At 43.6% G+C, this 24,819-nt stretch overlaps 1 protein-coding gene across 1 annotated transcript; it reads left to right on the top strand.

The window, feature by feature from the left end:
* The first annotated feature begins 1,062 nt into the window (after window positions 1–1,062).
* Window positions 1,063–23,917, top strand: LOC119446569 (transmembrane GTPase Marf). Its single transcript, XM_037711031.2, has 16 exons — window positions 1,063–1,201; window positions 1,445–1,750; window positions 2,725–2,851; window positions 2,974–3,136; window positions 3,301–3,422; window positions 4,070–4,178; window positions 4,782–4,889; window positions 5,058–5,211; window positions 7,699–7,769; window positions 7,870–7,991; window positions 9,023–9,357; window positions 13,273–13,496; window positions 15,301–15,456; window positions 16,975–17,171; window positions 20,132–20,266; window positions 23,234–23,917. The coding sequence occupies exons 2-16, from the start codon at window positions 1,519–1,521 to the stop codon at window positions 23,301–23,303; spliced, it is 2,325 nt and encodes a 774-aa protein (XP_037566959.1). The 5' UTR covers window positions 1,063–1,201; window positions 1,445–1,518; the 3' UTR covers window positions 23,304–23,917.
* Window positions 23,918–24,819: the final 902 nt, after the last annotated feature.

Genomic DNA, 24,819 nt, shown 5'->3' with positions numbered 1-24,819 from the left:
AACATGTTTTAGCGGGTTAAAATCAAGGTACATGTTGTAGAGGTCATGTATAGCCAGCGTTTGTGACATGCTTGTTGCACCATGGCAGGTATGGTATCTTAACTGGATTTTTATGTGCTATGTCATAACGTTTATGCTTTTATTATTCACGTGAGCTACCGCAGCAAAGTGTAGATCCGCGCATGAGAAACCCGCAATGGGCTGGTCTCCAGGTGAGCTCCTTCGACTGGCGCTGTAGCGTTGCCGTTGAGAAATATATTGTCGTATAGGAAATATGCTCTTTGAATAAATTTTCGCGAACGACGACGTCGTAAAAATATATTTGAGAGGACCGTCATAAGTGTACAAGCATAGGGGACGAGAGCGAACAAACGGAAAGACTTCAGAAGGCGCCCGGGCGCCGCCCGAACTGCAGCAGACGACAGGCGCGAGTCCTTGCCCCGACGTCACACGAGCGGCGCTCGCAGCGTTCGTTCTCGGGGCGATCTTAGGCGCTTGTAATCTCTTTCAGCGCATTCTGGACACACAAGCATTGCCTTCGAGACCAGCTGGTGTTGCTCTGAGACTGCAGGGGCGGCGAGGGCGCTACCGCCGAGTAGTATGAAGTAGAGTTACTATATACGGCTCCCGCAGGGAGCCACGTAGGGAGTAGAGTGTACTCATAGAGTTTCATATTACTATATGTTTTTTATTTAGAAACTCTATGAGTGTACTAGAATAGTAGGGAGCATGTAGAGTAACTCTAGTATGAAGCCTTCATACGCGCCAACGCCCAGCGTATTAAAATGCACACCCCAGTATGGTGGCTTCCCGAGTAAATTTGAATCTTGAAGGCTATGCCTTTGCTGGTTGGAAGCGCCGAAAGCATTTGCGGGAGCCGGAGACGCGTCGGGTTTTGAACCCCACAGCCACCTATCGCTGAGGAAGTATAAACACAACCTATAAAATAATATAAACATATTTTAACTCTTATATTTGTTACAATAAATTTGAGAACGCATTTAGTGCACGTTTAGGAGGACGTTGTGGCGCTGTAAACCTTATGGCATCAGACTCTACATGTTATTTTTTCTCTATAATCATCACAAGGCGCTTGCCCAAACTCATGTCATCGCTCCATTTGCCTAGAATTTCAGCATGGGTCCCTGGTGCGTCTTGTTAGTGAATGGAAATTCCACATGAAATGCATCCTGAATGACCCGTAAGGCTGACCTGCTTGCTCTGAAATGAAGTTTCTTGCACCTTGTGCGCAGCCATGAGTCTACCTTGTGAAGGAGTTCTGCCAGCACGTACCATACGTATAACGTAAACAAGTGTCTCGCAAGGACGTCCTTTAGAGTTTGGGACGTCTGCATGTTTCTCGTGTAAACGAATGCACCTGTCTTCATGCTACAACTATGCAGTGGGTGTTTCGCCGACAGTAGGTTGTGCTTTTACTTTCCAGATCTATCCGACGTATTCGTTTACCTCCGCGAAACGCACATCTTCGAGCTTGTGCCCGCATAGCTGCACTGCACCATGTCCGGCTCACTCAGCCGGTCAGTTTCCTTGAGTCCCCTTGATCCGAGTCCTCCCAGCCAGCCGGTATCGGGATCACCGCCAAAACTGACAAGCTTACCTAAAGACACAAGGCAACTCGCGGATCTAACTATCTCTCCACTGAAGATCTTCGTGTCGGCCAAGAAGCGAATCAACGATGTATTCGTGGGAATCCAGGGATACGTGGAAGAAAGCCACGCCTTTCTTGCAGGTGAGCCATATCTTCTAGTTTCTTAAGCAACTGTCGAGAGCTGATGCTCCTTAGGAGAGAGCTTTTACTGATTACGAGCGTGTGTCCTAGATTTATTATCTGCTTTCGTGCCGCGCGTTCAGGAAGAAGTGTGCGATTTCTTCAGTGTTTCTTACTTTCTTTTCATTCAATAGAAGATCGAAAAAAAAAAAGAAAAATAACCTTAGGGACCAGGCTTGGGTTTCAAATACAAACCCTGTAGTGCTGTAAAATTATGCACCGCTCACTGACGTCTTTTTTGTTTAGACTCTGACTCTCATGTTCACACCAAAAGCTCTGAAGTGAGCGCGAGTGTACACGAGTTAGTGTTCGAACCACTAGCACTTATAGTCCCCGTTAAAAGGTCACTTATACCTATAGGAATTTATTCATGCTAAGCTGTTGTGATCACTGTGCTTACATACGATTACATGCGACTCCACTTCCTTTCTCTTGCCACCCATTCTTGAATTCTACACATTACATGACCTCTTCCCAACTGCATTTCTCCCTCTTAATCTCAGCTAGAATATCAGCTAACCCATTTTGCTCTCTAATCCACACCTCTGTCTTTTAACCTTACACCTATAATTTTTCGTTTACGCTATTATTTAGAGACAGTTCATGTGCCCTTGCTCGATCATTCACACATCTGCCAGCTTGGCCTATATAGAGAGTGCATGAGTGGTGTGCAGCATGCGAGACAAGGAAATGTAGGTGCTAGGTTCAAGGTATGGCATTCCTGCTTGAGCAAGTTCTGCATCCCTGCAGCTGCATGACAACGGAAGCATTGTCTTTAAACGTGGCTGCTACAGAATGAGATGTCCCTCTCCTAGCTCCACAGCCATGACACTCGCTTTCGCTAGACATGTGTGCTGGGAATCTTGAAGCATTGTGTCCATGCCTCATTTTTCATGATTCTCGTGAGCCATTTCATTTTGCGTGCATATTTTTAGCCCTCAATTCTGGCATGGAAGCATTCAAGGCCGAAGACTGTTCCGACGTCGAAAAGTTCAAAGTCAAGATTACTGGCATTCGAGACGTCTTGTCACGTGATCACATGAAGGTTGTCTTCTTTGGCAGGTAATATTTGTTCAAATGGCCAAAAGTCACACATTACCTTGACATTGTGTTCCATACTGCACATCCTGCAGTATGTTGCTGCTGCATAGTCAGTACCTTGGCCATATTTATCATTTCTTTAGGACCAGCAACGGGAAGAGCACAGTAATAAACTCCATGCTACAGGATAAAATTCTGCCTAGTGGTTTGGGACACACCACAAACTGCTTTCTTCAAGTAGAAGGATCAGACAGCTCTGAAGCGTATCTACTGACTGAGGACTCCAGTGAGCCCAAGAATGTGGAGGTGCGACATCTGGTTTTGTTTTTAAGTTCACCAAAGCTTTTGTAACAACTAGCTTTTCAGGTGATATGTTAAAAGGCAGCTTGTGTTAGTAGTCATTTCTCATGTATAGTTCTTAAACTGTATCTTTATTTTGTATTAATTGCTATTCTTTCATGTTCTTGTAGTCTGTGCTGCAGCTTGCCAATGCACTAAACTCTGAATCACTTGGCGAGAGTGCACTGGTGAGGATCTTCTGGCCGAAGGACAGGTGCAATCTTCTGCGTGATGATGTAGTTCTGGTCGACAGGTATGATCCTGCGTATCACTTGCATATTCATGCGCTTGCCAATAGGCACCATAATCTCAATCACTTTTGGTGAAACTCACATTTTGGGAACAACATGCAATGCTATGCCTCGCTGGAGGTTTGTGATGGGCATCCTGTCAATTCACCTGAGAACTAGGTAACATGAAAATAATGCCCTTGGAGTGGTGCGATCATTCATCTTACTTGCTTCGTCTGGCTTGGCTGATCAATGTGCATTAAATATAATATCCTGAAAGTTGTTGAATGAAAATACTGTCCCAGTGTTGTGAATTTCTGGTCCATAGAGTAGTGGCAGATGCAGTATAATTTTCTAATCTTCTTGTCTCATTGATAACAGCAAACCATATAGCTGTCTGCCTCCTTACATGCAGATAAAATTACCTTTCAACCTAAGCTGCCGGTGGTTATGGTTGTATTTTATCACGCACCTTTGTGTTTTTGCCAGACTGTTAATAAAGTATTGCATTATAGACTGTGCAAGCAAGACAGATGACAATTATTGTTGTGGAACAAAGATAAGCCAAAGCGTGTAAACTGTTCTCAGAGTATAGATGTCAGCAGTGTGCTTCTATAATGCAGAGTCCATTTTTAAGGAAAATTTTGATGTAAACCTCATTTATTTTCAGCCCTGGCATCGATGTGTCCCCAAATCTTGATTTATGGATTGACAAGCACTGCCTGGATGCTGATGTGTTTGTGCTTGTGGCCAATGCTGAGTCTACATTGATGGTCACTGTAAGTGATTTGGCAATCAGCATTGACTTCTAAGTGACTTTTCCTCTAGGTACAGTGGATTTCATTGCTTGTTAGTGGCAAAACTGTATGTCGGACAATAGACTTCTAATGAATTTCATGCACAATTTTTTTTTTTTTTGTCAACTAGGACGCCCAACATCTCTATAGAGTATCCTAAATGCTGTATTAGTGGAATCTTCCATTTCAGTGAAATTTGCAGTGCTGCTAATACTAGAAATTGCAATGAAGTAACTTTTCATAAGCTCTTATGACACATTTGTATGCAATAAACACTGCCATTGCCGTAGATATTTGCCTTAGATATGTTTTTGTATCATCAGTATTGATACCATAGTAACTGATACTTCTAGGCTTAAAGATGTGTCTTAAATATATTTGATGTTGGAATTTGTCGTAGTATATTTTGAAGAAGAGTCACAAGATTTTTTTAGTTAATTCTAGGAGGTTTGAAACATTGCTTCAACAGAATGCTCGCAAGAAAAAAAAATGGGAATAGTGTTCTGGCACTACCATGGCAACAACGTTTACATGCATATCGAAAAGAAAACGCTACTACCAAAGTTGTGTACGCTGTGCTTCCAGGAAAAGAACTTCTTTCACAAGGTCAGCGAGCGCCTTTCTAAGCCAAACATATTCATCCTCAACAATCGCTGGGATGCATCTGCGTCAGAGCCGGAGATCATTGAGAAGGCAAGTGGAACTCGCATGTTTTAGTACACTTTGGTTACACATTAGTAGTAACCAAATAGTATAGAAAAGTAAAAGAAAACATTGTTAAAGTTATCCATTTTCATTGCTTATGAATGTGTTACATGTACATTTCTTTCTTTCTTTTCACATATGCTACCTTCCCCACAGGTACGAAAACAACACCTGGAGCGAAACGTTGCATTTTTGGTGGACGAGTTGAAAGTTGCCAATCGCCAGCAAGCCGAGGACAGGGTGTTCTTTGTGTCGGCACGGGAGGTCCTCAGTGCCAGGCTGCGCAAGCAGCAGGGTCTACCACAGCATTGTGAGCTTTGCACTCTTGTTTCCTCTGTGTGCTACTCTACATTCGTCTTTGCGCTTGAACCTTTCTAAAAGATGTAGTTTTCCATCCCCTTAAAGGGGCCGTGCAATGCTTTTTAATGCAACCATTCTTGCTCTAACCTATCCTTAGCATGTTAAAAAACGTAAAGAGCAAAGGGCATCAGAGTAAGTAACACACACAAACCAGTTATCGATCACAGAGACTTTCACGCAAAATGAGAGCTACTGTTGTCATTAAATGTTGTGGCTCTGAATGCCTTATTTCCCTCTCCTCTGGCTGTGGTACCCAATAGCAGCTGGGCTTTGAAATTACATATCGGAATCAGTGCGCCATGGTTAACAGCCCCCGCTAAGTTTCCTGATGGCATCACCATTTCTTCTAATATTTATTGGTGCGCGATCCTGTCCTTGGAGGCCGTGACGACACTTCTGTAGTTACAACAGCTTCTGCAAGATTCACATGGGAGCGCCATTTTCTCTGCATGTTGATGGCATCGTTTCCATTATTACAACACCTTGCGCTTGACTTAAAGACTGTAAAACGTAATGCCACAGTTCTTGTGTAGTACTCGGAATATCTTGCGAACGTAAATAACACAATACATTTTTAGCCAATAATCATATCTTGTCCATTGCATGAAGTGCACGAAAATGCCACATCGTGATGCTGCTACCAGTGTCGTCCAGCAAGCTTTTCAAGAGTGTTGCAGCACCCCTTTAACCTTTGCGTCTATGGAGTGAAATAATACTGCAGAATGGTCTTTTTCTGGTCTCAGATTGTGCCCTTTGCTCAAAAAAAAAAAAAAAGACGAAAGGAAGAAAAAAAAAAGAAGAAAAAGTGTTGTCCATTATGGCCATGTCCTGAACACCCATTAGAACTTGGGGCTTAGCTGCAATCAGTGGCATTGGCCTGACCCTGTATGATCTTGTGAAGATGCTAGAGGCCCTAGAGGGCCATATATTCTTGAAGTGAGACCAGTGCCAGCATCTAAGTTGATTACTTCACATCTAGTGAGGGCAAGGGCACACTGGGTTACGTTTTTCTGAGAGACTTCTGTATTGCATAAGAAAAAAACTTTCGAGCAGCAACTTTCTTATTGTCTTATTTATCGCTTCCTTCCATACTTGCATGCTGTCTAGCATCACCTTACGCTCTGATGGATGTAAAAACTGACTTCGTTGCTTTCCTGTACAGTTAATGGAGAAACAGGTCACTGAACAAGGCCACATACATAAATAATCTGCTGGGTGGTTTTTCCCGCTGTTGTTGCTTCTGTGTGAGTAGCAACCCATAAAAACATTAGTCTTGCTGAAACATGACCAGACCTTTAACTCCTAGTGACATTTCCCTGCATTCGTTTGGTAACTGTAAAAATGAGAGCCAACAGCTTTCTGTGGGGGTTATTAAATAAGAACAAAGTTAAAATGAAAATGTAGCTATATAACATAATATAAACGAATGAATGAAGAACATATATAAACAGGCAGAGTACAGAAGCTCAGCATAACAGCATAAAATGGTACCATTTCTTACCAGATTGAAAAGCTGAGATCACAAAAGCCTGGGTGAATGAACTTATACTGTAGTTATTTGGTTCTGACCCATCCTTGGTTTTAATGTGCACCCAGTTTTCTTGGTCAGGAGAAAACACAAATGCTGCCCTTGATATGCGCATACACATCAACTTGCTTGTGAAATATATATTGTAGAAAAATGGGTTTTCTTGCCAGTTGGTGCGTGGCTCCAAGAAGCTAACTGCTTACTGCTTACAGTTTACTTGAAGCATTACAGACTTTACAAGTGTTCTGCAAAAGTCCTACTCGCAAATTACTGGCATTTTGCAGTAAGGTGTACAGTACATCAATTTTTTTCCTCTATAGATGTCTTAATAGGTGCAGTTTAAAGAGTTCTGATATTGTTATTTATTATTGAGTTGGAAAGTTGAAAAAACTTGGTACTGGGGAGCTCTTCTTTTTTTCGTTTCTCCAGTTTTGCAGTTGTCAACCACTTTTATCAAAAATTGGATGCCTTAATAAAAATTTGCTGCCTGCATTTACTAGGTTATAACTTCATTAAAATACGACAAACCTCGTCAAATTCAGTGCGTGGTATGCCAGGCAAAACCATTTCTCCGCTTCCATGTATTTAATAGGAACCTCCGAGCCTGAGCCAACACTATAAGTAATTCTCTGGGCAGACTTCCTTAACAGGAATTCTGTTCAGAGAATTACTTACTGAGGAAGAATAGTGCGATAAAGAAGGGGCAAAAAAGAATAATGACATGAGCGCAGTGTCGTGTTTATCGCGCCATTTTTCATCAGTATGGAATACCAACTTGCTCAGCATTCAGTACTTCAGAGAATTACTCATGCCTAATGTGATGAGTGACCAGCTGGTAGTGTTGGTGGTGGGAAGCTGTCCGTGGACATGCAACAAGAGAGCTCATCATATATCTTGTTTTCCATGTAGCGGGCATAGGTCTTGCCGAAGGGTTCCAAGGGAGATACTTCGAATTTCAAGACTTCGAGAGGAAATTTGAAGTAAGTGACCTACTGCAACGTCTGTTCATAACTGACGAAGTCGGGACCATATTGGTTGTCACATGTGGCACTAAGGGCTCCTTTATTGTGTTCTTTCTAGGAGTGCCTTTCCAAGTCTGCGGTAAAAACGAAGTTCGAGCAGCACACACAAAGAGGGGAGAAGATCACAAGTGAGCTGCGAGCCATCATGGACAAAGTTTACGAGCAGGCATCATTGCTCAAGTGAGAACCCTGCTGATGTATATTTATTTGTGTACATTGCTTGCACTACACTTTGTATATAAACGGCAGCCCTCCGCATGACCCCGCTGGTAATGCATTCATGGCAGTGTTGCGAAAAAACCCAACTGTGTTGCATGGTATAGTGGCATGGTAGTTTGTTTACACTGCAATGGCCATAATGTGCTAGTGTTGCACAGGTTTTGTTGTTGAAAAAAGAGAAGGTTCAAAAATGTCACCCTGGTGATTACTTTGTACCGGCACATTCATTATGCCAGCATAATAAGTAGAGTAAGTTATTGCATGAGAGGCCATTGCAAGAGGTGCCTATAACACTGTTACCAAAATCTACTTTTTTCTATGTCTCTGCTGGTAGGGAGTTCTAGTTGTCGGTATAATTTTTTTCATTTAGACTACTGTCTTCTATGATAAATAAAATATGATAAATGTTCGTGCAGTCTATCGCTTCAACGGAAACTGAGCGGCGAACGCACAGTGCATACAAAGCTATGAGCCGTCTGCAGATCGCTTTCAAGATACGGTGCAGGCGACCGCTGCAGCCGGGCAAAGTACTAGTACGCAGTTGCGGGCAGAGTAGAAGCCACCCCCCCTCCCTCCCGCGCTGCCTTCCCGCTTTCCTCCTTTCGCGTGCGAGACTGAGTCGCCAATTCCCCTTGCGCCGTTGGTGCCGTAGCACAACGTCGCCCTCTCTCCCTCCTATTCCCCCACGGCCTTTCGAGCGACAGTTGCGTTTGCTCTCCACCATGCGTTCGCTCTCCGTGAAAGGGCGCGTCCCTCGCGCGCTTTCACTCACACATACAGCATATTGTGCCCAGCGCCGATTTTATTGCCCTTGGACTTTATACGAAACCTCACGGCGACGGCAGAAATCCGCTTGAAGTGTCCATATAATTGCTATCGCAATAAAAAATTCAGCTGGGAGTCAGCGCTTGTGTTTGTACCTCATTCCACTAAGCACACACCCATCTTCCCGCTGCATGCACGCCATGAACAATGCTTTCTCCCGTACACAGGACGGAGAAGCAGACCCTTCGGCGTGAGCAATGGGAGAGGCTGCAGTTCACGCAGCAGCAGCTGCAGCTACTGACGGAGGAGGCGAAGCAGCGCATCGGGCAGCTAGTAGAGCAAGTGGAGCAGCAGGTGGCTGGCGCCCTGAGCGAGGAGATCCGCCGGCTGGAGCTGCTGGTTGGCGAGTTCGAGCGACCCTTCCACCCGGACCCGCTGGTGTTGGGCGTGTACAAGCGCGAGCTGCACGCCTACGTTGAGCGCGGCCTCGGATGCAACCTGCGTGCCCGCCTGTCAACTACCCTGCAGATGTCCGTCGAGAATGCCCAGAAGGAGATGATCGGTGAGCACCAACGTTTAAGTGGTTGGGTGCTTGTCTGGACCATTTCGGTGCAAAGAAAAAGTATTGATAAATAAGAATTTCTTTGGAAGGGAGTAGATCTATGACCTAATTGGAGGAATGAAAGCTTGACAAATGGGATCGCGTTCATTGCCTACATTACGTGCACACTCTTGGAGGGAGAGTGGTGTATATAATCAGTGCAGAATATACAGGGTGACCAAGCCAACACTAGCCAAGCTGTTAAAGAGACACTAAAGGCAAATATTATGTCAATGTAGACTGTTAAAGCATAATTCTAGAAACACCACGGCGCATGTTTTGTGCCAAGAAAGCCCTTAGTTTAAGAGAATATTACATCTGAAGGGTCCACATTTGTCTAGCACAATTCAAATCACCCGCCTCGAGTGAGGAGGTATCACATTGCATATGCCATATTTACTGCCGTCGGTGAGTCGCTTGACAACCGACAGTTTGTTGCATAAAATTCGACAGCAGCCAGAAATCAAGCGAGTTGGACACAGCCTACTGCATCCTAAAACATCACATAGATGTGACGTTTTCTGCTGCTTGCATTGTTTTTATCTGTTGTCCAGAAGCCCACACGGCAGGACCCCCCTCCCCCATTACTGCGTGATTACGTAACATGACAGCAACCAGTGTGCCTGCTTCGATCCAAATTCCCTTGTGCTACTTGCTCTCCTTCGTGAGAACAAGAAATAAATAGTAAAATGAGCCTTCTCTTCATCTCATCTAACACCAAATAAAAAATACTATCCCAGATCTTGCAGCGCCCACAGTATCGGAGGCCATGGAGTCATGAAAGTATTTTGATTTTTAGCTATCAGATGGCTATCAGATAAATGCGCGACAGCATTTACTGCTGTGGTACCATCTGTGGCACCAAATAGGTTAAGGAGATGTATACAAAAAATGCTAGAATGAAAAACATGTATAGCATCCCTGAATAAATCAAGCAGGGTCACCGCCCCGTTTCAAAGAGGGATGCCAGTAAATCATCATAATCATTGGCGGGATGGAATGAATGTTACTGGCGATGGCAACATATTAAAACGAGATCTAACACCCTCTGGTTAAAAACGTTGGCCTCGCGGCACACTTGAGATTTCTTTACGTGCATACAATATTTATTCAGGCAGCAATGAAAGCTTGTCGCTACGTTTTTCACCATGTCCCACAACGAAACGTGACGACGCTACAGGGTCCGTCTGTTGCATCGATGTCGCCTGAATACTGCGTGCATGTGGTTGATCATTTGTGAAACAGCCGACCAAGCACAGCACTATGCGATTCAGAAACTATCAAAACATGAGAGCGTGGGGTCGAGTGAAAACAACCTTTTCACCATCCGCCGCATCGTTGTCAAGGGTAACGTCATTTTTTTTTCCTAAGAATCGGCTAGAACTGGACAAGTAGCATTTTAATTCCATCTTGTAATGCAATGCAATGATCTTTTTATTAGTGGCTCAGGCAGTTTCACTGCGACTATTACAAACAGAAACTTATCCCACGCCGTACCACCTTGATAAAATTTATCCAGAAAGGGAGATAAAGAAAGATTGTCATGCGTGCAATGGCATCATTGGGATCAGACACATGCTCGTGGGATGCCCTGCGACTCTCATCAACCCTGAAGAAGAATGGCTCCATTGGAAGAAGATGCTACAGAGTTCATCTTTTCAAGATCAGCTGCGGGCTGTGCCAGAGGGCCCACGATGTCGCTGAAGCGCTGAGCCTAACGGTGCCATCGTGGGTGCGGCCCGCCTCGGCTTGAAAGAGTCGAGCCTCAGGACTTTTGTAAATAAAAAGTTTTCACACACACATCAGCGGTTGAGTACCAATGACAGAATTATAATGAGTTGCTACGTCATTGGACTAGTTCTAGAATGTCCCAATAGAGTCTCAAATCATGGCCTACATTTACTCAATTTCCCGCTTACTAATGTTCTTTCCTCAATAACCTAGAAGCCTTAGTCGTATGAGTATATTAATAACTTTAGCTTGACTTGATATTTGCCTTTTGTGTCCCTTTAAAGAAAAACACATCTGGTTACGGGACCAACAGTCTTCAGTGATGAGTTCTTTTCCGCCACCAGGATCAATATTTTATGCTGATTACCTGCCTAATTAAAGAGAATTACTGTGCATACTTGTGCAGAGGTCACACTTTTTTTGCAATGTTGATGAGGTGCAGCGCTTTCACAGTGCTGGGCCATTTCCATCCAAATGTTTTCCTGCCGTGCATTATCCCCGTGGTCCCTTTGTACAAAAAAAAAACTTATGCTACTGCTTTTATCACGCATTTATTTGCCCACACATTCACACCACGCACCTAGTGCCCATTTAGTTCTCATTGCTGTTGTTACCATGTCCAAAGACTCCACACGCCATGCACAGTGTCGTCAGACTTTTTAATTTTGGGCTGCCAAGTTGAATGTGTGGCTCTTATATGAGCAAAACCTTAAACGAGTGCAGCTTGACTCGAGTGTATACAGGGAAATCTCATTGATACGATCTTCACGGGAACCGAAAATAAAGCGTATCATATGAAAATCGTATCGATCAAATGTATTATCCAACCAAATCGTATTATCGGGAAAAGAAAAAGAAAAAAAGTATCATCTTGAAAAACGTATTACGCAGAATCCTATCAGCGAGGTTCCATTGTATGTAGTAATTAAGCAAGCTTCAAATTTTTGTATACATATTAAGGGCACAATTTTCAATTGGAAGGTTGTTATTGCATATCAAAACATTCGATTCAGTTGTTTTCAGTATGCCTTGTTCTGATGTAACTACTTTTTTCGTGCTTTACATGTAGCATGTAAAATACAAAAAGTGGCGCGGGATTACTTACATGACTGTGCAGTGACAACAGCAGTCCCAAAAGTGCTCACTGCCAGACTTGTTCAGGCAAAGCATCATAATCATACCTGTTACCGGTTTTTCAACAGCTTGGCTAACGTCAGCTGCAGCATCCTGCGTATATTTAATACACAGTGTTGTCAGTGTCATGGAACAAAGTATTTTGTATTTGCACATGCTTTGCCTCCTTTGTGACCGAGTAATATCTGTGAGCAGCTTGAAAACTGTTGCATGCTCACATCCTCTGGTGGCCGTAAAGGTAATCAACATTTGACAGCTTTGTAGTTGCAGTCCTTTCATCGCATTTCTGTAGCGTACAAACTTGCTCGTGTTCCATGGTATCCGTGTTTCTGTTCCATGGTAGTCAATTCTTCCTTCTTGACACTTTTCTCTCAATTTGTGTGACATCGTCCTACACCACTTCGCGCTAGTGCCAGTGTCATCTTCAGCATTGCTGGCTCAATTGCCCACAACTACCAAGGGGTCTACATTACAGAGCGTAAAGAAGTACTTTAAATGGTAACTGGGGGGCAATATAAGAAGATATTGAAGAGAATGCTGGGTATAAATGAACAGGGTTGCAATATCAATCTTTGTTTATTGTAACAGCTTACAATTCTAAGCAGTCAAATACCTAAAGGCCACCTCATCAATGAAGTGATATGTGCATTTCTTGCAATTGCACACATATGTGCAGAGTTTAGCCATAGTGATCACATATGAACCTGTCGCGATAGCTTAGTATCTATGGTGTTGCACTGCTGAGCCTGAGGTCACAGGTTTGATTCCCAGCTGTGGCGGCCACATTTTGATGGGGGCAAAAAGAAAAAACACTGTTGTGCTTAGGCTTTGGTGCACGTTAAAGCTACCGGGTGGTCGGTATTAACCCAGAGTCTCCCTGCTACGATGTTCCCCTTAATCAGATCATGGTTTAACACAAAAAACCCTAGAATTTAATCAATTTGATCACTTATCACGTGCTGTGTAGCAGTCGGTTACAAACCACCTTCACCATTTTTTCACCTACGCCAGGTCGGATGTCATCGCTGATACCGTCGGAGCAGCAGCCACAGATGCTCAATGTTCTGCCGCGGCACAATTTCGAGGTCCTGTACCGGATCAACTGTGAGAGCCTCTGCTGCGACTTCCAAGAAGACCTGCAGTTTCGCTTTTCATTTGGCCTGACTAACATGATTAAGTTCTTCACACGACACCGGAAGGTGGACCCAGCCACAGGCGTCAGCTACTCAAACATGGTATGTGGGCTAAGGTGTTGCAGAGTTACTGCACGTGCATGTCTCTCCTTCAGGTACTAATTAATCTTGTCAATCAAAAATTTAGTTTCACCGTATTCATCACATCTTCAAAATCACAAAGAGCAAACTGCTGCGGAACAGATTGAGAATTTTCAATTCTTCAGTGAGTTTTTGTCAAGCTTACAGATCGTTGACTACATGTGAGAACTCTCTACGGGAACATCAGATATGAGAACATTAACTATTTCATGTCTAGTACTGGAAAGCACCCATTAACCTTTTTGGGGAATATGTTTGATGTATAAAACATTTAAAACAATGAAAGTTAAAAGGGTATGAATGCAAGCTAGTTGGTATGAATCCATCGGTGAAAAACAGCAAGAAATAAACACTGACAAGGGAGGAACACAGTACAACTGCTGACTGCCAACTTTGTGCTCGTACACAAATTGTGTTCATTGTACTCGTACACAAATAGACCGCCGAAGCCACCACAGGGCCAATCGCAAGAGGGGCACCCTGTGGCTACACTGGGATATCGCCGGCGCGCAAGGAGGAAGCGTGGAAACATGCACGCTTGCAGTGGCGGTGGGACACGCATGCGCGGAAACGTCGGTCTCGACACCAGGGGTGAGCCACCAGAAGGAGAGGAGGGCCGTTCCGCCACGCACTCACGTGCCCCGCAATATTTTGTGGCCAAGTGTACATAGCAAAACTTGCATTCTCATTAGCCAACTTATAAGGTTGTCTAAACTAGCCTCGTTGTTTACATGACCGAGATTAACTTTTTAATTTGTATGCTTTTAGACCATCAAAGCTGTTTCTCTGTGATTATATGCAAAGGCAATTTTTCTCAGATGTTCTATGCTGTAGGTGGAACTAAAATAGACAGAATGCCAATTTAATGTCATTACACGTTTCAGGACCGATATTTTGAAACCGGTGCTTGTGTTGGGGCTTTTATCAAAACTTTTTACTGCCAGTATTCAGTTTTGCAGTTGCAAGATGTGCCCTAAAGCTGATGTAGCATTGAGATATAGCTTGGAAAATCTGATGTGGCTAAAAAAAGAAACTGTACAGATAAAGAAAAAAGACTGAGTTATAACTATGTTGCTGATTTTGCTGGAACTGTTTAAGACTCATGCAGTAGTTCATGCAGATTGTGCTGTTCACTTTATAGCATCGGCCTGTGCTATGTTGTGTAATATATTTTGCCGAAATGCTTTGTAGGCCTGATTAAATTCTAACGGAACTGCGCAGTCATCGCCCTAATTTCGTTTTACACAGCCACAGCCCCTCTTAAGGAATGGCTACAGGACAACATTGAGCCCATTGAAAACATTGCATTTAATTAACTGAGAATTCTGTATTTGCTGCGGTACCTCAGTGGCTATGGTGTTCTGCTGCTCAGCACAAGGTCACACGTTCGATCCTGGGCCGTGATGGCCGCGTAACGATGGGGGCAAAATTCGAAAACGCCATGTACTCAAATTTAAGTGTACATTAAACAACCCCAGGTGGTCACATTTAATCCGGAGTCCCCCACTGTGGTGTTGCTAAATAATCATACCATGGTTCTGGCATGTAAAACCCCAGCATCTAATGTAATGTTTTTAAAGCGGTTAAAATTAATCCGGAGTCCTTCACTACGTTGTCTCCCATAGCCCCAGAGTGTACATTGAGACGTTAAACCCAACGAATCAATCGGAGCATCCTGTCCTAGTGAAGAAAGGTTAAAAGAAAATTATACCTGCTGTTCCTGTTATGTGAGGAGCACGGTGTCATGTCAGCCTTGGATGTGCAGATTCCAAGGCCACAGCTGAGCACACCACAGACCCCGAGCAATGAAATCAAAGTGTTCCCGGTGGCTCCTCCAGATTACCTGGGCATAGTGCACAAGTTGGCAGTGGTCTCCCCAACACCCCAGACTGCTCTTGGCGTGCTCACAGTCGGAGGATGTGTAAGTGTTTGCACCTTGTGTGCCCTGCAGTTCTCATGCAAATCTTCCATGCACATAAGTTCGTTCACATCTGCGAAGAAACTGAATATATTATTGAAGAGGCATAAAAATGTGCTAAGCACCATTGAATAATAAGCATAACATTGTTTGGTTAGAACTTACAATATTTGAGTCAATAACCACATGTAACCACCGTGCTGGAATGCTTCTGTCTTAACTCCTTATGGAACTATCCCTTTTGTTTTCTTGAACAAAAGAGAAAGCCATCATTCTGACATCTACTTATGCACGCCACTTTTGGTGATCATTTTCTTTCTTTGAGCATCCTACACAACAACTGGACATTCATGTGCACAAGAAGCTCTGCAGCTGTTTTTGAGGTGGTGTAAGTTGTTCTTGCCACAAATGTCAGGGCAGAGCTAGAAAGTCATTGCTTGTTTGGAAGTAGGAACAATAAAGTTGACGAATCATCATCATCATCATCAGCCTATATTTATGTCAAGAAAGGCAGACTGCTGTTCGTTCGGAAAAGAGAAAAAGCTATGAAACTGTGGCTACACTTGCGGTAACCAGCATGCTTTGAAGAGTCAAGAAGTAACATTAGCTTGGTCTTAGCTCCAATTTTCCTATGACATGTGATGCATATGTAGAAATGCTTTCTTTATGCAACTACTGGACCTGTTTTGAGGAGTGTTGTCGCACTTGAAGGAGAATGTCAGATTTTAGTGATCTTGAATATGTTTACAGAATCACAATATTTCTCTTTTTGTGACTTTGTGGGGCCCAGAGGCATTGGATGTGTAAGCACTGTTTTGTTCCACTGCTGAGCACACGGTCACAAGTTCCATTCACAGCTGCAGCGACCACATTCTAATAAGGGCGTAATACGACAATAACCATGTACTTAGGTCTGACAACCCGGGCCTGTGAAAAATAATCCTCTCAGCCTTCCACTATAGCATTGCCCATAGCCATGATAACAGCGCCGAGGAAATGACGACACAGAAAAAGATGGGATATGCACTGTCTGACAACTGAAATTTTATTGGAGGCAAAACATGGCATTTTTGTTGTTGTTCATACTATATATGTCCAATTTCGTTTTCAATAAAGTTTCAATTGTAAAACAGCACTTGCCCATTTGTCTCTTTCTGTGTCGTTTTCTGTGCGCTGCTATCATGATTAAGTTCTAACTCGCCCAGTTCGCCATCCTTGTATATCGCCCATACCCCATATGTTGCTTTGATTTTTAATATTGTGTGAGGCTGCAGGGACTTGTTGCTGGAAGGACACAGTCGGGAAAAATCAGCAAAAATGTACATTTATTCAAGCATACTTGTGCAACGCAGAACTGTCTCAATGCATTAATTATTTCGGTTGAGCAGGTGCATGTAAAATGCTACCACTTGATTTCAACCTGCATGCCCTAAGCTGCAAAGAGAAAAAAAAAACTGTGGCATGTGTGGTCTCCAGACTTCAGCTCATGACTGTATGTGACATGTGGCTTGTTTTTTGCAGATGGTTCGTGCCATTGGGTGGAAGGTGATCGCAGTGGCACTGGGGACATATGGAGCACTCTACCTTTTTGAGCGGCTCACATGGACCAATCGGTCCAAAGAACGTTGCTTCAAGCGCCAGTATGTACAGCACGCCACTCGCAAGTTGCGCCTAATCGTTGACCTCACCAGCGCCAACTGCTCTCATCAAGTGCAGCAGTAAGTATAGATGAAAAGGCATGACCATAGTGTCTCCCTTGAGCCTAGTAAATTTTGTCATAGAGGTGCTTTCAACATTACCTGAAGGGAAATTTGGCACCATTGTCTATGCAAGCTTCCTAATGGGCGCTGTGGCACCATGGATGTGCTTGGCCTAAAACATGGTCATGACTGCATAGAGAAAGCTTTCTTAGAAAAAATATTCATTGAAATATTATTGATTTTCCCATAACGTTTATTTATTTATTATTTATTTTCAGTACTGCCAATACTGCACTCAAATGAAGTACAATAAGTAAGTGAAGCAGAAACTCACGATTGAAACAGGCGTACAGTTTGCCAGTAATGATCATGTTTGACATGACTGTACAACCAAGCACGAGTTCTCAGATTTTGATAAATTGTCTCGTCACATAAGAATACGAAAGAAAACGGCATCTTGCATGCTTATTTAGTCGCATTGTGACCGAAAAGACCCATTGTGACAGGCGAAACGCTGTTCGCCAGATGCATCTTTAAGGTCTCTTGGCTCTCTTGAGAAAGATGCCAATCTTAAGTGCCCACTTGCTGGCATTCCTATGCATACAGCAGCACCATGCGTCATTTTTGCCTCTAGGTAATTGCAAGAAACTCTTATGGGCTCAGCATTTTATTTTTAAATGCAAGTGCATTTCTTTTGCTACCCTACCCCACATTGGTCTGCCTATCTGGCCTTTATACAATGACTGCATAAAAAAGTTTAAGAAAAATCTAGCCCCACTGAGGAATTGAACCCAGGCCTGCAGCACGGTAAGCAAGTACGCTACACCAACTGTTGAGAATGGCCATGGAACACATGCGACAGTAAAGAGCACTGCCACCATTGTACTTTCACAATACCAACATGCATGCGAGGCTCATGTATGGAGAATCAGAAGATCTCCAAAGATGTGCCATGCATTTGGTTACAAAGGCGACGAAGCCAAACAGATGCACCGTCACATTCCACTCAGTTGGCTGTAATGGAAGTTGAATAAAGCATGTGTGCTGCACGAATGCTCTTGCATAACTTTGACACTTATCATAAATGGGTTCTGCCAGAATTTTTTTTTCTAGCATTGAGGATAAGGGGAAGATATTTTGGGGGGTCACTTTAATGAAAGCTTAAGATGCCTCTCGAAACAGCGATAGCTGGGCCAACAACAATGACGGTACAAATGACAGCAGCAGTTACACATCTTAGATAAACCAGGATCAGATTCTGGGTGGCGACAGTTTTCTTGTTCAGCTATTTCTGTGAAGGAGACATGGTGGTGATGCCTGCGACAGATGCCTCGAAAAGTAAACAAAGTACGTACCCTTAACTGTTGCTGTAAAAGAGCAGCTCTGGCAGATGATGACAAAAAGATAGCAGATCTCATTGCTTGCTTCTGTGTGCTTTTGAGGACATTGGAATAGAGTCTCTTGGGTCTAAAACATGCCCATAGGATGAAGGAACGACAACACAGTTGTGGAGACAATCACAAGAGCATGTATTACGCCTTTCATACACCAATCTAGCGAGCCAAATTATTACCAATAGGGTATGCCGATGGTGGCGTGACAAATCGAGGAAGTCCAACTCACCGCGACTGGATAGCGGGCGAATATGTTTGCCCCCATGCTGGACACTTACGCCTAATCATTCGTGTGTATGGTCACGTGAACGGTGGTGCGTTCGAACGATCGTGTTCGTCCATTCCGGTGTCCTGCTCCTAAGCCTTTCACAGGACGGTACCGCGAACGGCCAGCGAGCGCGCGAAATAATATGCATGCAGCTTACTGACCCGAAGCCAAAGAGGAACAGGCTTTCGCACTTGAGTAACCCTGCTGTTAGGTGGCGTTAGAAGTACAACACTCACGGCATCTCTCGTACTAATCTGCAATTACATCAACCGGCGGCGGTGCCCAGCTACGTGGGCAAGCCAGATTACAGAAGATGCAAGAGCGATGCGGAAAAAACAACATCAGGGGACGCGTGAGAGTCCAGCGTCCCCACAAGTCAAACCCAATGTTCAAGTGCCAAGAAAATTCCATTGTTATAACTAATAATTGTTATAACTGGGTCGCACAAGAAAAACGGGGGACAGACATCAAGACAAAATCAAGTAGAGTTGAACTCACTTATACCAGTAGCCAGATTTAATTGTTATAACCAATAACACAGCATGGGGAACATTGTAGTAAGCAGTTTATTTTAACGCACAACACACCCAAAAGTTCACAGGGCTGTGGCTGCTCATTGTTATATCTGATTCTTGTTAAACTGGTATAGCTATAAGCAGTTTTGACTGTAAAATAGAGCTGTGCTTCATCGTCTTTTTGGCACTGTCACTGTACTTCGATATTCCCTTCGAATTATTGCATGTCACATTTGACTGGCAAGTTCTTATGAAGGCAAATTGAGCGATATGTAATAATAAAAGCAATAAGAAAAACTGTTGCAGCATATGGTGTTACAGCAAAGCTACAAAAGCATAGCTACAGAAGTCAAGCAGCAATAAATATTGGAAGCTTGCTACACTTTTAGTTTGTGTGACCTTACTTTTCAGCAATAATGGTGAATTGTCAGCAACAGTACAAGTGTGTGTGCTCGTGTGTCTTTGTGTCCGCTTGCAATACACCAAGAAATCATTGTCGCTCATTTGCCACCTGATGGCATGCATGTGCTTGTGTTCCTTCATTGCTGTGTGCCTTCATCACCTTCTTCCTGCTGCGGGAAAGGTTATATATAGTGGAGTGGAGGGTGAAGGCACACTGCCTCTTGTCGCTAACATATAGCAGATGCATATCTGCAGAAGGTGTGCTGTACTCTTTCTGTGGCAGTCATCAAGCTTCAAGGCATGCACGTGCCTTGACACAATATTCTCTCTGAGCTTGGCTACAAGTCCACCGTAGACGTGTGGATACTGTTTACTGCCAAATCTGCCTTGCATTTGCAGGGAACTGTCAAGCACATTTGCTCGCCTGGGGCATGTTGTGGATGAAGTGGTGAATGATATGGATGCAGACATCAAAAAGCTGGACAAGGAGATCGCCAAGATGGAGGAGGCTACAACCAATGCCAGAACATTGAGGTACTGTCAATAGCTTGAGTCAGTGAAAGTTCAACTATGCCTCATCATATTGTGCCTCCTACTTTGAATGTACAGTCATCCACATAATTTTGGAGGACACGGGTGTCGCGTAAAATGTTAATTTCTGCTCTATTAAGGTGTAGCGCTTCTAATTTAATGGGTCAATGGTAGGTTGAAGAGGCTGCTACACGCTGAAACTTTGATTTCGAGACTGTGAGCCCAGCATTGGGTGAATTCAGCTTTTCTGCAAGTCCTGTGTCCCATAAACTTTTGTGGGCAACTGTACTAATATTGTGAGCGTCTCAAGAGAACCAAAAGCTCCGCTATGACCTCCATCACCGTGATGTCCATTTTTAATCCAGCACCCTCGTGTTGCTTTGGTCATCATCTCGTAAAGTTGGCCTTTGTGAAAAACTACACTCATGTTACACAAGCCCAATATCGCGTGCTCCACCAAGTGACTGACACCTATGAAATCATTCTAGCCATGCCCACTACATCTTCCACTGTGACAACCAGTGACATTGTCCACGTCGCTAAGCTCAAGCCTTACAAGTCTCCGCGCGCCTTAGATATTTAACAGCACTGGGATGGCACTTTTGCCGCTAGGTCTACCACTTACGATCCCATCGACAGGGGGGATGGTGAAGAGATGAGCTGCTGCGAAAAAAAAATGATGAAGTGTCTGGGCTCTTGGCGAGAGCGAGTGTCTATCTTGCACTCTGGCTGCAGTGTAAATACAGTGTAAATTGTCTCTTTTGTCTGTGTCTTTCCACATGTAACAATATTATTAGCCAACCTTCTGTTTTCAAGTAGTACTCAGTCAGCGCTCATTACAACAGACCGTAATAATCCAATGAGAAAGGTTTGTTATGCTCAAAGTTCATTCTTTCTAAATTAGGGCTACGGTATGTTGTGAAACGATGGAGCTTCACAGAAACAACTGTCAATTGATTATTGTAACCCAGAGGCGATTGCAAAAATGATGAAATTATCAGGAGTTATAAGAAAAGAAAAAAAATTACGGAGATTGCTCATACACACTAGCGTCATGTGTCTTGCTGTTTTCTGGACATGGCTGTCACTGAACAAACAGCATGTTTTCATGTATTCTATGTACCGTATTTACACGATTGTAGGTCGACCCATTTTTTCAAATTTGGCAATCCAAAGTTGGGGGGTCGACTTAGAATCGAAGCCGAACCGTGTACCGCTAGTAATGGCAAGAGAAACGAGAAATCAGGGGCGCTATGGCGTGGTTACAACTTTTCACCTACGTTTTTATGGTTACGGTAGAAGCGTAGCGTATTAATTTACCGTATTGCATACATTTTGATTGCGCGCACCGCGAGCGCACGGCTCTTGTGGGAGCATCGATCATGGAAGAGCCGCCGTTTGGGGGGTATTGGTAGCTGACGGAATAGCCGCCGTTAGGGGGGTATTGGTAGCTGGCGGAAGAGCCGCCGTTAGGGGGGTATTGGTAGTTGGCAGAAGAGCCATCGTTTGGAGGTATTAGTAGTTGGCGGAAGAGCTTTTGTTTGAGATACGATTGTTTTCGACGGCCGCGCGCATCTGTCACTTCTGTTGTGCTGAATCGTCGCGCCTGTCATGAGTGCCAAGAACTTTCGGCGCTCGTTCTCAGTAGTGTTCAAACGGGCTGCTATCCTCCATGCCGAGGAAGCTAACAACTGCGCAGCGGGACGCAAGTCTGGAGTCAGTGAACGTGTGGTGCGGCAGTGGCGGCTTCAGCGCGAGGAAATTTGGCCTCCCTGGCTACTGTGTGCGGGTGGGTCCTCTCTGCGTGGGCGGCTGTACCGCGCGATGTCGTGGTGCAGTCGTTCGCAAAGTGTGGACTCACACTTGATGACGACTTGCTGTGGGACCGCAGCAGCTATGATGGCAGCAGTACCAGTGAGGTCAACTCTAGTGACGATGAGTAGTCTTAGCAACCCCATCAATAAATTTCCCTTGAGTGAAATGCACTCGCGTGGTTTTTCTCCCCCCCCCCCCCCTCTTTTTTTTTTTTTTTTTGAGACATGCAATTTTGGGGGGGTCGACCTACATTCGAGTCGACTTGCAATCATGTAAATACGGTATACACTGCCACTGACTCACGAGGGTGCATAATTAGTATCTTATTTGTACGAACAGTACCACACATGCTATGTTCAGAACAGTGGCGCGCCGACGGGGGTGGGTTTTGGAAGTTGTAACCCCCCCTTTTATTTAACCCTTTTTCTTTCCTTGCGCATTTGAGTACTGCAACTAAGATGTAAGTCGCGCAGTCGTCTGCACACTCGCAAAAAGCGCATTTTTTGACAATTTCCCGTGAAGAAATTGAAATTAGTGCTGTTTAGATGGTATTGGCAAACTGTCAACCCCCCCCCTGGCAGAGATCCTGGGTGCACTACTGGTTCAGAATCATCCTCCGAGGGGAGTGCTATTATTTTTGCCAACCCTAAGCCCTAAGCAATGTTCAGCAAGTGGGCTTCCCCATGTACCGAGAATCAAAAGTGGTTCGATGCATTTGACCTGTATGATCCAAACGAGTTCGACGAGAACTTGCCCTCTGTTTAGTTAGATTGTAGCACTCATGAGAGCTAAAGGACTAAGCAAATGCGGTGAATAGCAGATTGAATTAACAGTTTATAGAGACTGATTTGACAGTCTAAAAAAATGTATGCCCTTGTGTGCAGCTGCTGTAAAAGTGTCAGGTCATAGTGTAGTTGTAATATACCTAATGTATATTAGCCTATCTTAGGTTTTTCAAACGTAAGATAGGCTAGCCTTGCTGCACGTTTATGCTCATTCTCACATCTGTGAAGTATGTTTTAGCAGATCGCATCCTTCTTAAATTGACAAACTTACTGCCAGGCGTCGGGACCAGAACACTCTAACATGTTTGTGAACTTTCACAACACCATTTCACAACAAAAGAGTGAATGACTGTTGTTGCTCTCATTGCAGGAACAAGGCTGGTTATTTGATGAGCGAACTGGAGACCTTCTCACAACAATACCTCCAATATGATCAGTAGGAGATGGAGGCATTATTTGGCATTGGTCTTTAGTCTTCCGTTGACCCTGACAAAAGCACCTTCTTAATTTTATTTGAGAAGGAAACGCTGACAAGCATGCATGATGTTCAATTTCAAGTCGCCTTCTTCTGTTTGTTGCCTTGCACAATTTCGCCGTTAATATAGTTCAAATTATTGCAGTCAGTCCATGTTTGGATTGCAACAAATGCATCAATTTACTGGCAAAACTAGTATGAAAATGGAATATGTTATTAACAAAGTTTTCATATTGAAGTTGGAAACTTCTTGTTTCCCCTTATTGCATGCAAGTGTTTTGTGTCAGACACCAGCATTATGTAGTTTATTTGGGCTAAATGACTGTGATTCTTCAATCTACATTTGTTGTTTAAGCATGCCAAGAAGAGTTCTATTGCCTTTGTTGCCATCTGTGTTTGGTAGAGCTTATTTTTTTTTATTTCTTTTTTAGAGCATGCATCAGTTGTTGGAGAATGGTTGTTGTAGGTATTTCGCTGTGCATGCACGGAATTGATTCAAATAACACTATTCTTGTTCAGATTGATTTTTATTGTGGAATAAATAAAGCTGGCAAGCACATCTCTATTCTATGAAACTGCCTTTTTAAGTGATGGAATTTGGTCACTGCATGAAGTAGATAGGACCCTTCCTTTTCAGGCAAAGCCAGAATACTGCGTCCTCATATCATTTTTCTACTAGTACTACTACTTGGGGTAAAACCCTTTTTCGCCTACAAAGCTATGTTACAGGAACCATGAAACACAGTCGTCAGCTAACAGTTATACTAGTTGTTCCATAAAATGCTTGAATCTGTGAACCAGGGTCTTGGTGAGAGGCCTTCAGATATTCATAGATCTTGAGTCTTCATGCAAACCGCCGTACAAAAGAACGCAAGCAGGGCATGAGGCTTTGGGTATGCAAAGACACTTGGGTGCGCTATTTGTAAAACTCCTTGCTGTTGTATTCTTAGCCTCAAAATTCAAGTCGTCTAGTGATGCAGTTGTCCCTTATGTTTGGGTCCACATTGTTGTGATCTAGTGTTGTGTTGTAAATGTTGAATAAATGGAAAGAAAGGCTTCGGCAGTGCCCATAATAAAATGCACCTCACAGCTATGGTTTTGGTAAATAGAAGTGCACTGGACGTTCAGAAGAGATGACATATTCGAGGGAAAACTTAATATTGAGTTAGACATGGATTTGTTAAAATTTTAGCTGGAGCTGTATAAGCAATGAGACAATTTTATAACAGGCACTGTATTCTAGCAATGTTGAGAACCACTTGCCATTTGGCCTCTGGTAGCCACTCGTAAAGCCTTATGTATTCCTTTCCGCTGGAGCAGTGCACATATGTCTTGCAGTCCACTTTCAAGCATAGCAGCAGCCTGCAGACTCCGTAGTTCTGCTGTTGTCTTGACACGGAAAGCAACAGAAATAAATGGCACTGAATAGTTTCACCAGTTTTTGTCATACCTGAATAACTGCACATTCAGACATTGCCGGA

This window comes from Dermacentor silvarum, chromosome 3 (genome assembly GCF_013339745.2).
Source record: "Dermacentor silvarum isolate Dsil-2018 chromosome 3, BIME_Dsil_1.4, whole genome shotgun sequence".
Lineage (NCBI taxonomy): Eukaryota > Metazoa > Arthropoda > Arachnida > Ixodida > Ixodidae > Dermacentor > Dermacentor silvarum.
This window is presented reverse-complemented; position numbering and strand designations above follow the sequence as displayed.